Here is a 15446-nt window from a genome sequence, read left to right as displayed (position 1 = left end):
AGCCCCCCTCCCCATAACCCACCCTGGGCTCCTCTGTAGCATGAGGGAGACACCAAGTGGTCACAGTGGGAAACTGCAAGAGGGTCTCTCACTGGTCTCTGTCCTTACTTTAACCAGCACAGCATGTCAGTGAGATTGATGACTTGATTTATTTTACAGATTACATAGGCTACTACTATGCAACGTGATTGGAACAGCACATAGTACAGTGTTTCTGCTGTAAAGGTTGGGGAGAGAGATGGAGCGAGACACCTAACTGTAGGTCCCTCTGGATAAGAACTGCTAAATGACTACAATGGAGATGAGAAAAATATACATGGATGGAGATGAGAGGGAGGAAGAGTGAAAGGAAATGTAGACTGACATCATACTGTACCTCATTGAAAACCACAGTGGTCTTTATTAGGCCGATATTGCCCCTATCTCCATATAGGCTGCCATATTGCAACATAGGGATTTACTCTGTTCAACTTCTACCAAATTCTCAATTAACCTCCAACCTCAGAATTAATTAATCATCCCATATCTCCTCCCAGATGCACCTTGCTACAGCTTGCATCCCAAAATAGCACCCTATTCCAGAGCCCTGGTCAAAAGTAGTGCACTATGTCGGGAATAGGGTGCCATTTGGAACGGAACTGCCGTCTGCTACAGTTACAGGGCTGCATAATGCATTCTAATCTGCCTTGCTGGAACAGTACTGTTACTCACCCTGACTGGAGAAGAACTCATTTATCAGGGTCTGGGCTGGCAGACAGAGAGACAAGCCAAGATCACTCTGCATAAACAGCAGAACTCTCAGTCAACTTTGTCCCCCCAGTCATGAGAGTTAGAGGTCCTATAGAGGTCCACATCCTCGGTCCCTCTAGCAGCCAAGGACCCCTTATACAGATTACCCACTCATTCTGTCTGTCACATCTCTTTTAATATCGTATTCATCTAGCTTGGAGGAATCCGAGTCTGCGACAAGCTGTGAGAGAAGCGAACTCTGAATATGTACAGACAGAACAGTGAGACCTGGGTTACGGAGTGTAGTGCGTATGACCCAATACATCACTGGGGCCAAGCTTCCAGCCATCCAGGACCCATATACAGTGGGGCAAAAAGTCAGCCACCAATTGTGCAAGTTCTCCCACTTAAAAAGACGAGAGAGGCCTGTAATTTTCATCATAGGTACACTTCAACTATGACAGACAAAATGAGAGAAGAAAAATCCAGATAATCACATTGTAGGATTTTTTATGAATTTATTTGCAAATTATGGTGGAAAATAAGTATTTGGTCACCTACAAACATGATTTCTGGCTCTCACAGACCTGTAACTTCTTTAAGAGGCTCATCTGTCCTCCACCTCTACTAATGGCACCTGTTTGAACTTGTTATCAGCATAAAAGACACCTGTCCACAACCTCAGTCACACTCCAAGCTCCACTATGGCCAAGACCAAAGAGCTGTCAAAGGACACCAGAAACAAAATTGTAGAACTGCACCAGGCTGGGAAGACTGAATCTGCAATAGGTAAGCAGCTTGGTTTGAAGAAATCAACTGTGGGAGCAATTATTAGGAAATGGAAGACATACAAGACCACTGATAATCTCCCTCAATCTGGGGCTCCACCCAAGATCTCACCCCGTGGGGTCAAAATGATCACAAGAATGGTGAGCAAAAATCCCAGAACCACATGGGGGGACCTAGTGAATGACCTCCAGAGAGCTGGGACCAAAGTAACAAAGCCTGCCATCAGTAACACACTACGCCGCCAGGGACTCAAATCCTGCAGTGCCAGATGTGTCCCCCTGCTTAAGCTAGTACATGTCCAGGCCCGTCTGAAGTTTGCTAGAGAGCATTTGGATGATCCAGAAGAAGATTGAGAGAATGTCATATGGTCAGATGAAACCAAAATACAACTTTTTTGGTAAAAACTCAACTCGTCGTGTTTGGAGGACAAAGAATGCTGAGTTGCATCCAAAGAACCCCATACCTACTGTGAAGCATGGGGGTGGAAACATCATGCTTTGGGGCTGTCTTTCTGCAAAGGGACCAGGACGACTGATCCGTGTAAAGGAAAGAATGAATGGGGCCATGTATCACAAGATTTTGAGTGAAAACCTCCTTCCATCAGCAAGGGCATTGAAGATGAAACGTGGCTGGGTCTTTCAGCATGACAATGATCCCAAACACACCGCCCGGGCAACGAAGGAGTGGCTTCGTAAGAAGCATTTCAAGGTAATGGAGTGGCCTAGCCAGTCTCCAGATCTCAACCCCATAGAAAATCTTTGGAGGGAGTTGAAAATCTGTGTTGCCCAGCAACAGCCCCAAAACATCACTGCTCTAGAGGAGATCTGCATGGAGGAATGGGCCAAAATACCAGCAACAATGTGTGAAAACCTTGTGTAGACTTACAGAAAACGTTTGACCTCTGTCATTGCCAACAAAGGGTATATAACAAAGTATTGAGAAACTTTTGTTATTGACCAAATACTTATTTTCCACCATCATTTGCAAATAAATTCAGAAAGAATTCTACAATGTGATTTTCTGGATTTTTTTTCTCATATTGTCTGTCATAGTTGCAGTGTACCTATGATGAAAATTACAGGCCTCTCATCTTTTTAAGTGGGAGAACTTGCACAATTGGTGGCTGACTAAATACTTTTTTGCCCCACTGTACTCGGCGGTGTCAGAGGAAGGCCCAGAAAATTGTTAGACTCCAGTTACCCAAGTCATACACTGTTCTCTCTGTTACGGCATGGCAAGCAGTCCACCATAGTCACTTTACCCCTACTTACATGTACAAATTACCTTGACTAACCTGCACATTGACTCGGTACCGGTACCCCCTGTATATAACCTTGTTATTGTTGTCAATTTATTGTGTAACCTTTAAATTTATTTTTTACTTTAGTTTATTTAGTCAATATTTCCATAGCTCTATTTCTGGAGCTGCATTGTTGGTTAAGGGCTTGTAAAGTAAGCATTTCACGGTAAGGTCTACACATGTTGAATTCGGCGCCTGTGACAAATAGCATTTGATTTGACTCCCATCAATGTGGTTCAAAAGAAAATGAGTGGATTGTCTCCCTCACAGAGGATAGAGATTCTAAATGATATGCGGCGGTGTTCATCAATGACTGCAGTTGCCTTGATCCCATCACTTGGGGTCACAATCTTACCATGCACCAGGCCTGCACTCTGCAGATGCATCAGGTCTCTCAGTCTACCTATTAATTGTCTGAAAAGGTGAATATCTGATCTATCATTCTCCCCCCCCACACACACTTCATAGAGGAGCTATGGGGGACTGGCTGACTGGCTGGGCAATAGCAGCTCAATGGATGGTGATCAGGGTCTTTATCTCCCGTCTGCACATGTTGTTTCTCTCGCCCTGTTGTGAATGTAGAGAGCAGGATAAATATAGTGTCTATAGTCCCCGCCGAACAACTAGTTCATCTGTCAACGCTCTACACTGTGACCTCTCTGGACTCATTGTGACCCAACGTCAGGGCATAGAGAGCCAGTTTAACGGCCCACACACACACACACACACACACTGTCTGTCAGGAAAGGGAACTCTCACCACCACTTCCTTTTGTGGTCGTGTGTGCGCGAGCAATCATGTGTGTCCGTCTGGCAGAGGGAGAGATCCTATTTCCTCTGGCTTTCTGACCCTGCCAGTGTCTCAAGTACACCTCTACCTTTCGGGATGGACTGATAGAGCGAGTGAGGTAGCAAGCGGGGATAGACTGACAGACAGAGAGGGACAGGAAGAGAGGGGTAACCAAGGGGGTCAGTGTATTTCGGGGGGTTGCGGCCGTCAGCCATGGTCCCTTTCAGTACATTTAAAGGCTACAGCCGGACAGAGGAGGAGGATGACGAGGTGTTTCTCCGCAGCCCAGGATATAAGGTGACGGACTGAATCCGATATGTCTGCGAAGGTCTTTTAGTTTTGTCGTCGTTGTGATCTAGTAGGTCATACTTGATATATATATATAATGTCAGCTTTTACTTCAACGTGTAAGATGTAAATGTTTGCGTGCTAAAAAATACAATACGTAGGCTATTGTCTATTGCTTCACAAAGTATCTTCTTTCATGTGGCTTAAATTGCCTATTTCAGCACTGTGTTGGCAAACCTTCCGGGAGCTAAAAACTTGACTGAACTTTAATTAACTCCGATTCTTCCAGACCATCCCATTTAGCAAATGAGGCCACCTCGTTTCTCTTGGCCTTCGCTCTAGTAGTCGGGTCTATTTCTGAGTTTGCTTGCGATAGAGAGAGACCTCTTATTTTCCTTCTCAACAGAACAGGCAGAGAAGGGTCATTAGAATGCAAAAAAAAAAAAAAAAACCGTCTTAGGGGTGTTTGTGTGTTAAGTACCTTTCTGGAGTCCTTCCTTGCGGATGTGGACCTGACAATATTAGCTCTCAAAATGTTGAGGAGAGCAATACTCTCCTTTTAGAAATCGCAATGATGTGGTACATGTATGCCTGGTGAGCGCTCTCCAAAAATGGTGTCGATTTCTTCCATCCATGGACAAAACGCTGTCTGCATGCTCAAGCCTCCTCCTTCCCTCACTAAAACCTTCCTTCTCAGGAAAACACTACAGTTTCTATTGCCAATCATTTTTACATGTGTCGTTTAGCAAAGGCGCTCTTATCCAGAGCGACGCACAGTTAGCGCAATGATATTAAGATGCCGAGGTGAGACGACCACATATCTCGGTCGTAGTCAGTACAATTTCCTTCACTAAAGTCATTATCAGCAAAGTCAGTGCTAGTAGGGAAACGACCGGTAAACGGGGTGGCACCATGGGGTTTTATCTAAGATGCATTTGGAACCCCTAACCTTTCCTTGGGGTACTTCATATCACTTTTGGCAGTTGATTTCCATAGACTCTTATCATTCAGTTCTCATTCTCAGTTCCCCTACTAAGTTAGGCCTTTTGACAGCTGAGTTTCAATGTAGAATTAGCCTTGCTATTATTTGTGCTTGGGCCTCTTTGACTAACGCCCACCTGCTGGAAATATAGTAGGTCCCCAAACAAAAAGATGTAGCAAAGAATTTTTATTTTTATTTTCTACTGTACTTCACTAGAATCATACACAGACGTTTCGGTTAAGAGCCTTCTTCATTGTGTCTTTACTCCCAGCTGCCGACGTCTGCTACCAATGCTACAGTCAGAACACTGAATGGACAAGCAACGGGGCCTCTCCCGGTGCAAAACTTCACTCTGTTCCAGCGCAGCTCTACAGGATATTAAATAATTATTTTGGATTATATTCCTATTATTCCAGGCCAAGCAGGAAGCCCCATCTGTTTCCATTCCAGGGAATGTCTGTCTGGCTGTGCTGTCCGGTGTTTTTACTCAAACTCCCTCCCCTCCCTAATCTCTGTCGCATTTCCTCTTGCATTCCTCACCTGCACTTTTGGGACTATTCTATTGGTTCCATTGTAAAGTACACACAAAATCAACTATTTGACATACTGACGGTATGTGTTTGACCCATGGGGTAGTGTCAGGTGCTTTTCTATTGAAGGTCTATCTACGTGATGACTATGGCCACTTTACACAATGTTGGTTTGACCCTTGACCCACACCAGAGACGGCAGTCTGGCTACCACGACTGTACCTCAACCTTGCTATCTTATTCCGAACCCAAAATATTATTCTGCAGTAATACATTTGATTCTCAGTAGTCATGGAAATCCTGTCTGTGTTGTTATATAGGCCAGACTGAGTGGCATGTAAAACTGTTGACTGAGCCAACTTTCAGTTCCCCCCCCCCAACCTTAAATATACTAGCGTTTTGCACATTTCCTCAAAATACAGGTTCAACAGCACCACGCCAGCAATATGGCACCACTATTATGCAACATGCCGTCTTTCGTTTCTTGTCTTGACAATATCATAAACAACAGCTCAGCCAAAAGCCTCTTTTGTGTGTCCAATGTTTAGTCTGAAGGTAGCATTTAGAGCTTTTGTAGCCTGGAATCCAAATGGAATATCACTCTTTTGAACTATTGTTTCAATGGAGTAATATTCCATTTTAAATTCCAGGCTGAGAGGTTTGTTAATTGTCTCCTCTCCATTGTCAGTGAGTACTTTGGTTTAGAGATTGATGGTGGATATCCCTGCAGACGCTTCGCTATTTAATTGATGAGCGACAGGAAACCCTCCTTCTAGTGCTGTCTCTCATCTGCCTACACTTCTTCTTTCAAACACCCCTTTATTCCTTCATAAGGGTAAGGACCCTCTGCTTTTTATTCTTGAAATCATTCTCTCCATCTCCTAATGTGGGCATTGTATTTAACCCAATTATGGCCAATCAATATCCAGTAATGCTAAATCTTGAATTGTGTTTTGTAATGCACAGTAGTTTTTATTTATGTGCAGTGTTTGTGTATGGATTTTGCATCAAAATAAGGCATTTGACTAGCCTAACAATGAATAGCTTGGCTACAGTTGGAAGTATGTAGAATAGATATTGGATGCCATGCAGCATTGTTTTGACACCGGGCTAGGAACAGATGGCTAGAGTGTGTTGCAACGTCCGTCCGTACCACATGTTTCTGATTTGCCAAAGCTGCCCATGCATCCTCTTTCTACTTCCTGCTTTGCCGTGGAGATTATATCACTGTGGTCTGTGGTCCGAAAACGACCCTCTCCCCTACTTCTCCGCTCTGTAATGCACCTCCATAGTTCTCCATTAACGGAACGTCTCCAGCCAGTGCGTGCTGGCCATGCTACTCTGTTGGAGAGGAAAGGTTAGTCGCTTGTGAAAAACTCTTATCTCTCCCTCCTTCCAGACGACGTCTCCGGCGGGGCAGGGCCGGCCCGAGTCCCCTGTCTACACCAACCTCCAGGAGCTGAAGATCTCCCAGTCCAGCCTGCCCCCCCTTCCTTCAAGCTCCCCACTGCATGTCCTTGGGGACTGGGAGACCCACAAGGACCTCACCGGCAGACACTTCTACTATAACAGAGCCTGCGGCGAGCGCACGTGGAAACCGCCCCGCGTACGGGATGCGAGTTGCAGTACCAGTAGTAGTCGGGGAGACTCCCATGGCACAGGAGAGATGGAGGTACGTAAACACACCCCTTGGGTGCCCCATCGAAACAGACCCTCATTCCATTGGCTGTATTGCTGTAGCATACTGTCGATACAGTCAGAGCTGAAGTTGAGCTGTAAAGCGAGGGAGAAAAGAGTTTGGTTTGGATCCACAGAGGAAGTTTAACCCATCATGTTGACCCCTGCCGCTGATCTACAGTCTAACTAATCTATCTGTCCCCCTTAACGTATCAACAACTGCTCTGAAAGGTGGCCCTGGGGCCTAATGATTATATTTTAGACATTTAGCAGACATTTCCCCTAGCAAAGTAGTTATCAGTAGGAAAAGACAAGTGCATTAGTTTTTTTGGGGGGGTATACTCCTTGAAGGGTTTCAGATGTTTTCGGAAGATGGGCAGGGACTCTGCTGTCCTGACGTTAGGGGGAAGCTTGTTTCGCCATTGGTGTTCCAGGACAGAGAAGAGCTTAGACTGGGCTGAGCGGGAGCTGGTGTAGGGTTTGAGCATAGCCTCATTTAGTGAGGGGCAGTTCCCCTTGCTGCTCCGTAGGCAAGCACCAGGGTATTGGAAGCGGTTGCGAGCTTGGACTGGAAGCCAGTGGAGTGTGTGGAGGAGCGGGGTGACATGGGAGAACATGGGAAGGTTGAACACCAGTCAACTGAAGCATTCTGGATAAGTTGCAGGGGTGGACAAGCGGGGACCCCAGCCAACAGAGAGTTGCAGTAGTCTAGACGGGATATGACAAGTGCCTGGATTAGGACCTGTGCCGCTTCCTGTGTGAGTAGGGTCGCACTCTACGGATGTTGTAGAGCATGAACCTGCAGGATCGAGTCACTGCTTTGATGTTGTCAGAGAACAAAAGGGTGTTGTCCAGGTTCAGGCCAAGCTTCTTTGTGCTCTGGGAGGGGGGGACACCATGGAGTTGTCTACCGTGATGGAGAGGTCTTTGAGCGGGCAGGCCTTCCCTGGGAGGATGAGCAGCTCCGTCTTGTTCGAGGTTGAGCTTGAGATGCTGGGCCGTCATCCAAGCTGAGATGTCTGCCAGACACGCAGAGATGTGTGACGCCACCTGGGTTTCAGAAGGTGGAAGGAGTTCAGGTGTTGAGGCTTAAGGGAGCGGTCTCGTGACTGGTCTGGCCAGTGGTAGTCCACGTCCTATTGCAGCTCTCCCTGGGTTTTTGAAACGGGGCGAGTGTGACTCGTGTTAAATGAAACCAGGTCAGGACTGAAGTAGGTTTCAGGCCGACGAGGCCATACTATATTTAAGTGCGGCTGGAGTTAGAGAGATGCTAGTTAGAGAGAAGCTCTCCAAATATTTATGATTCATCTGATGTGATGCCACAGCTGACTGAAGCGCAGATGGAGTGCATCCCAAATGCCACCCTATTCCCAATCTAGTGCTTTACATTTGACCAATATCTATAGGGCTCTGGTTAAAATTAGTGCACTAAATATGGAATAGGGTGCCATTTGGGATACTGTCTGTGTCTGCTCGGCATGTCACTTTCATATGTTACTACCGTGGGAAACATGAGGGAGAATGTACGGAGAGGAATAGATTATTTCCAACAACGGTAGAAGTTATATTGTGTTAACTGTGAGCAGTGAAACAAGCTGTTGCTATTTTGATGAGGGCTAGGTAGTAAAATAAACTGCGTATCCTCAGTTTAGATTTCATGTAGCGTTAGTGGTACAACACTGCCCCCATGAGGTGGTTCAGTGTATTGTAACCAGGCAGGAACTATTAGACTGAGTACTCCGTTTGCAACATGCCAAATTAAATGCTGGTAAATAAACACGGATTTACATAGTTGATCAAGGTCTCCTTTTCCTGGGGATTTAAGCCTTTATGGTGGTGGGATGCATGAATGCAATGTTGGGTGTTTTCGTTTTTCTTATTTTTTTCTTATTATGGGTACTCTACAGCTATGTCATTGATCATTCACTACTAAATCAAATCAATTGGTCCCGTACACATATTTTGTAAATCTATTGATCTATCAATCTCCCGAGTGGCGCAACAATCTAAGGCACTGTATCTCCGTGCTAGAGGCATCACTACAGACCCTGGTTCGATTCCAGGCAGTATCACAGCCAGCCGCGATTGGGAATCCCATAGGGCGGCGCACAATTGGCCCAGCGTCATCCGGGTCAGGGTTTGGCTGGGATAGGCCATCAGTGTAAATACAAATTTGTTCTTCACTGACTTGCCTAGTTAAATAAAAATAAAAAATATGACTGGAAAAAAACCTGGTTCTACCCGAATCACAATGGTCTCTTTCTCTCCCTTTCGCCCTTTTGTTCCGCCTCCTCCTCCCTGCTGCCCCCATGCAGCCCCTGTCTTCCGAGGAGAACTGTCACAGCAGCACCTACTCCAGTCAGTCGGACAGTCAGTACGGCACACCCCCTAGAGGCTGGTCAGAGGAACTGGACGAACACGGACACACCCTCTATGTCTGTGAATATACTCATGAGAAGGTACTGGGGCTCTCCTCTCCTCCTTTGGTTTCACTCTCTCTGTTTCTCTGTCACTTCTCCCATGGCTCAGGGTATTGTCCCGGGTTCATAGGGGATGGGTCCTAAATCAATAAATGATGCATGTCTATGATCATGTACCCATGGCAGGACTGGCTTTGGGAATTTTGGTTGAGAGAAGTTGTTTTTGTTTGCCTTTATTTTTGAACATTTTACCCTGCTGTTATCCTTGACAAGCAGTGTATTTATGAAACTGTCATCAGTGCTGATTTAGTATATGTGTTTGTAGTGGATAAAGCACGTGGACGAGCAGGGAAGGCCGTACTACTACAGCGCTGATGGGTCCAGGTCAGAATGGGAGCTACCCAAAGTAAGTAAACATATCAATGTATTGTGTTACGTTGTGTTGTGCTGTGTTGTTGTGCTGGTTCTGGTTTGACCTCCTATGCAGTGTTTTCCGTAAGTACATGGAGTGGGCAGCCAAATAGAAAAAGTAGCCAGCAAGGGAGTTCCGGGTTGGGAGGGTCCGGGTGGCATGCCCCCCGCAGATTTGTTTTGCAGAATTAGCTCTATTTTTGATTCCACCTGAAATACACAGCTAGATTATTGAATACTTTAATGACTTTACCTCCCAGATTGGTAAAATTTGTTGTGGTATTGAGTAGAAAGGCATGATTTACAATTTAAAATGACTGAAAATGTATAAATTCAGTTTGTTGTTGTTTTGGATATCATGTAGGTCTAAGTAAGAACATCTTTTCTTGACATTAAACCCATATTCTCTTGAGATTAAAGTCACATTTTCAGTTTTACTGAAATGTATTATTTTTGTCCTTCAAATTATGCGTTTGATTAGCGTTGCTGCTGTGGACACTTGGGGTAAGAAAACCAACCTGTCAATCAGTCACTGTGGGTGGGACTTTGAGGGAAGGCGGTAGATTAGTAATGTAGTCAGAAAAAATAGTTTAGTCCACTCTTTCAATTTAATTTATTGTGGAAAAAACTAAATCTAGTCTACTCTATCTATTTAGTTTATTGTGGTAAAAGCCTATGAAAAAAGTTTGTTCTGTCAAGTAAACATGAATTCCCTGTTGAGAAACAATATAAAATGGTTTAAAAATGCAAAATGTTCAGTGGGGGAGGATGGTTCTCACCAATTCGGTTCCATTCTGCTAAAAGATCCTCTCAAAAAATAACCGTTTGTTCACAAACTACCCATCACTAGGCTACACTGACGAGTCACTTTAGCAGCACTGGTAAGTCTGGAAATGGGCCTCGAATCCTCTGAAAATACAAACTACATCTTTGGCTTACTTGCCCCGATGCGATACCATGGGAATATAGACTGAGTGTACAAAACATTAGGAACACCTGCTCTTTCTATGACAGACTGACCAGGTGAAAGCTATGATCCCTTATTGATGTTACTTGTTAAATCCACTTCATTCTGTGTAGATGAAGGGGAGGAGACTGGTTAAAGAAGGATTGTTAGGCCTTGAGACAATTGAGACTTGTATTGTGTATGTGTGTCATTCAGAAGGTGAATGGGCCAGACAAAACATTTAAGTGCCTTTGAACGGGGTCTGGTAGTAGGTTCCAGGTGCACCGGTTTGAGTGTGTCAAGAACTGCAACGCTGCTGGGCTTTTCATGCTCAACAGTTTCCTGTGTGTATCAAGAATGGGCTACCACCCAAAGGACAACCAGCCAGCTTGACACAACTGTAGGAAGCATCGGCGTCCACATGGGCCACCATCCCTGTGGAACGCATTTGACACCTTGTAGAGTCCATGCCCCGATGAATTGGGGCTGTTCTGAGGGCAAAAGGGGTGCAACACAATATTAGGAACGTTTTCCTAAGGTTTTGTACACTCCGTGTAACTACGTTGTATGATTTGTAAATATTAAAGGGATATAGGAGATCGACTTTTCAGCCAGTTCGACACCTTTTTTTAAACTAGTCAACACTTACTGTTCGGTCGTCAATCAAAGCACAGTAGCGTAAATAGCCTATACTCCTGGCTCTGGCTCGGCAGGTAGCATGGCGGGTAGGAGCTGACAAGGTAAAAATCTGTTGTTCTGCCCCTGAGCAAGGCAGTTAGCCCACTGTTCCCCGGGCGCCGAAGACGTGGATGTCGATTAAGGAAGCCCTCCGCACCTCTCTGGTCCAAAGGGGTTGGGTGAAATGTTGAATGCATTCAATTGTACAACTGACTAGGTATCCCCCTTTCCCATTATAGGCCTATGAAACACGCAGAATAAAATAAATGAATGTGCCACAAAACAATAATTAAGTGGATTTCAACTCATCGTTACCACGTACATTACAACTCCCTCCTCCGTGAAAAATACATTTGACTGCAGCCAACCACAGCGCACAAAAATGATAACACAGATACCGAGAGGCAGGACAGACAGCAGACTGGCAAACCAGCAGTGGTGTCCCTGTCATCGCTCGCTTTGTTGACTGTCAGGGACCTGTCCTATGAATAGATCACTAGAAGATGCATGTCGTTCGTTTTAGCAGGAGACTGCTACACGAAGGCTTTCCTGACTAGCGAATTGAAACTTTTTAAATGAAGAGAAGCCTAGTTAATTTACGAAGTGGAAAAAGTAGCCGGCTCACAATGAGTCTTATCAGCTTTTTAGCCGGCGCCCGGTGCTTATGGAAAGTACTGCTCTGACACTACAACCAGGTAGCACACTTCCTACTGCCTCAGTCTATTTCCTCCCCGGTGATCCACAGTCTTCTTCGGTCTCCGTCACCTGTGGTCCATTGACGGCGTGGAGGTTGTGGCCTAATGTACTTGACAGGGACTATTAGTGGCTAGTGACTCTCCTGTAATCTTGTTGGTTTAGCAGGGATCAGAGAGGTAGAGAATAGGCATTAGCTTTCATTTGGCTGGCCAACCGGCGGATACAGGGATACAGACACACACATACACACACACACACATACACATACATACTGTAGATACAGATAAGCTGGGTGCAATGGTATCCTTTAGCTATCTTGGATGAATACACATGCTGGGAGCTCCTTCTCTCTGAGAGGGTGCCTTCTGATGGGTGACTGATGATGCGCTGGGCCATGAGAAGAGAGGTATGAAGAGGAGATACTGGAAAAATGCCAAGCAATAGCTCTTCTAGGACCTTTACTTTGTCATCTGATCAGTGGAGGATAATGAGTTAACCCTGGACCTCTCTTTCTCTAACCCTCACCCATCCGGTCTCTCTTCTCTTTCTCTCCCTCTCTCTTTCTGTCCTCTGACTTTCTCCACCGTCTCGCTCTCCTGTCTCCCTCTCTCCCTCCCTCCAGTACAACTTGTCTCCTCCCCAGCCAGGCGATCCCCCCAAGAGTCGTAGTCTGGAGCGGAAACATCCAGACCCCATCGTCCTGACCAAGTGGAGACACAGCACCTACGTACTAGACCTCAACGACAAGGTAAAACCACATGCTCTCGGTCTATGTGTACAGTAACCTTCCTTCAGAAACTCCATGTTTACTGTTGTCAATTCCATTGAAATGGTCAAATCCGGAACTAAACTGAAATTACAATACCAATTTTCCTCATTGATTTTTTTATTAATTTAATGAATTGAATGGAACGGCCCCCAACCCTGGTTGTCACCAACCACCACTTTTTTTAATGCTGTAAATAAGTTTGACGCTGCTCTGTGAGAGTGTTCTTGAACCCTATCGAAGTTGTCTGGTCAGTACCACAGGTGGTCAGTCTGGCCAGCATGTGGTCACTTCACATCCTCTTGGCCTTGTTTGGGTCTCTTGAGTTTTTATCCCAAAATAGCTCATTGACAAATCCCAGTCACATGCGATGTAGGCTAAACCATGCTCTCCAAACATTCTCCTTGGGACTAGTCCGTTGGGTCCATTGTACCTGGGAAAGTTAATCAGGTGCAGCCTTAGCATTTGAACATATTTGACGGATGTATTTGACCCAGATCTTTGTGGTTCTGTTCCAGTTCTCTTTCAAAAAACTCAGGCGCTTTGAATCGAGCCATCACATGGGGAGATCTGGTCGCAATCTTTACCGTGGTAAAGTTAGTATCTCCCGCTCTCACACCTCCCCTCTTACTTTGCCTCCACCAATCCAGAGCGGAAATGATCAGATACCTACCTATTGCTGATTTAAGCCAGAAATGCGGCGTATGAGGCTGCCACGCAAAATCTTAACTCGATCTTGATCCTGAATCAATTCCTTTACTCAATCAAATATGCTATGTTGATCTCTGTCTGTCTGTGAGTCAAACCAAATCATTTAGAGGAATGCCTTTGACTATACCCTGAAAGTGAAACAAAGCCTTTAATCTAACTAACATTTTTCCTTTTTAGTTGACACAACCACTTCACAATAACCTAGTTGTATGTTGGCGTTACATGTTCAAATCCATTGGCAGTTTGACGTCAGGTAATCTGCCTTAAGTACCCTAGGGTGCAGTGCATCACTCTAGCTCTATTCCACGGGGGGACGAGTGTCTGTGGGTTTTCCATACTCCCTTATACTTGATTGATGAATTAAGGTCACTAATGAGTAAGGAACTCCCCACACCTGGTTGTCTAGGGCTTAATTGATCATAAAAAACAAAAACCTGCAGACACTCGGCCCTCCGTGGAAGGAGTTTGTCACCCCTGCACTAGCTATTATGGAAGATTTCTGCTCCAGATTCTTGATACATTTTCTCTTTCTCACCAACTAACCCTAATCTGACCATTCTCTTCATCCTACCTTGTCTAGTCTCCATCATCATCATGTTGACCTTGTTCTTTATCACTCTGTCTGTCATTGTGTAGGAGTGTGGCCCTACAGCCCCCAAGCACAGTTCTCCTGACTTTGACTCCTGTTAGTATTCCCTGGCTTTGACTCCACAACATGCAACATCCATCTAACATTTTATGTCTCCTCTCTCTTGACACAATTGGTGCATTTGTAAATTCCCTCTGGCTATCTACTCCGATTTCAGAGTGCTCTCGTCTGTGTGCCAGAGTGCAGAATAACTGATGAATTTTTGAACGCTCAACACCCATTGAATGGCTGGTGTTGGTAACCGTCGACAAAAAAGCGCAATTAAATTGTTGCCAGCAGCACAGTTACGGTCACCAAATCTCTGGTTAACATGAACAGCCTAACCAGCTCTGCTAGGGTGAGTAAAATGGTCAGAGTGAGGTGTTCTCTCATTTGTGTCTGGAAGCAGCTAGCAAACTAGCCAACATTAGCCAATTAGCTTGGGTGCTTGACTACCAGAACACTCAGATCAACCCTACTCCTCGGCCAGAGCGTCCAGTGTGCGCTCTGAGCGCTCCAAGAGCAAAACGCTCTGAATCTACAAATGGGCAACCTGACAACGCTCTGAATTTACAAACACCCAGAGAGCACTCTGGCACCCCAGATTGAATTTACAAACACACCCAATGTCTCACCAATGTGACATCACCATCTAACTGAACAGCAGCAGTTAGGGAGAGCTCCTCCTAAAATGTGCTTCATGTCGTTAAATTAAATAGTTTTTAGTGAACAGTGTGGTTGTTTCAATGCAGTGCTGTGTTCTCCACATCTGTTTTTCCTTTGAGGAGATTGTTTGATTTTGAAAAAGATTTTGAGATTGATCAACATGGATCTGAAAGCCAACTAGTCTACTAAAGCCTTGTTCACATTCGCAGTTTGAAGTGACGCAACTCCTATTTATTTGCATATCTAATTCAAATCGGTTGTTTTTCCTGCAGTCTGAACAGCCAAAAGGACATGGAATCAGATATTTCACGCCACATTTCATACCACCTTCGTAGGTGGTTTGAAATCCGATATATGATTCCTGGTCATGTGACTTGTCTGAATGGTCAATCTGATTTATTTGCCCTCATGTTGTTTTTAGACTGTTATTCAGCATTAGT

At 45.1% G+C, this 15446-nt stretch overlaps 1 protein-coding gene across 3 annotated transcripts in view; it reads left to right on the top strand.

Moving 5' to 3' along the window:
* The window catches only part of LOC112215604 (rho GTPase-activating protein 12), a 107358-nt gene that overhangs the window by 69839 nt on the left and 22073 nt on the right, over positions 1–15446 (top strand). For 2 of the 3 annotated variants that reach the window (XM_024374764.2, XM_024374767.2), the window contains exons 3-7: positions 6807–7079; positions 9400–9543; positions 9830–9910; positions 12858–12983; positions 13520–13597. In XM_024374764.2, coding sequence (XP_024230532.1) covers positions 6807–7079; positions 9400–9543; positions 9830–9910; positions 12858–12983; positions 13520–13597 — 702 coding nt within the window. The remainder of the gene's footprint in view (positions 1–6806; positions 7080–9399; positions 9544–9829; positions 9911–12857; positions 12984–13519; positions 13598–15446) is intronic. The other variant, XM_024374766.2, reaches the window with a different exon arrangement.

The sequence above is a fragment of the Oncorhynchus tshawytscha genome, linkage group LG16, assembly GCF_018296145.1.
Source record: "Oncorhynchus tshawytscha isolate Ot180627B linkage group LG16, Otsh_v2.0, whole genome shotgun sequence".
Taxonomy (NCBI): Eukaryota; Metazoa; Chordata; class Actinopteri; order Salmoniformes; family Salmonidae; genus Oncorhynchus; species Oncorhynchus tshawytscha.
The sequence above is the reverse complement of the archived record's forward strand: the minus strand, read 5'-3'. Positions and strand labels throughout refer to the sequence as shown.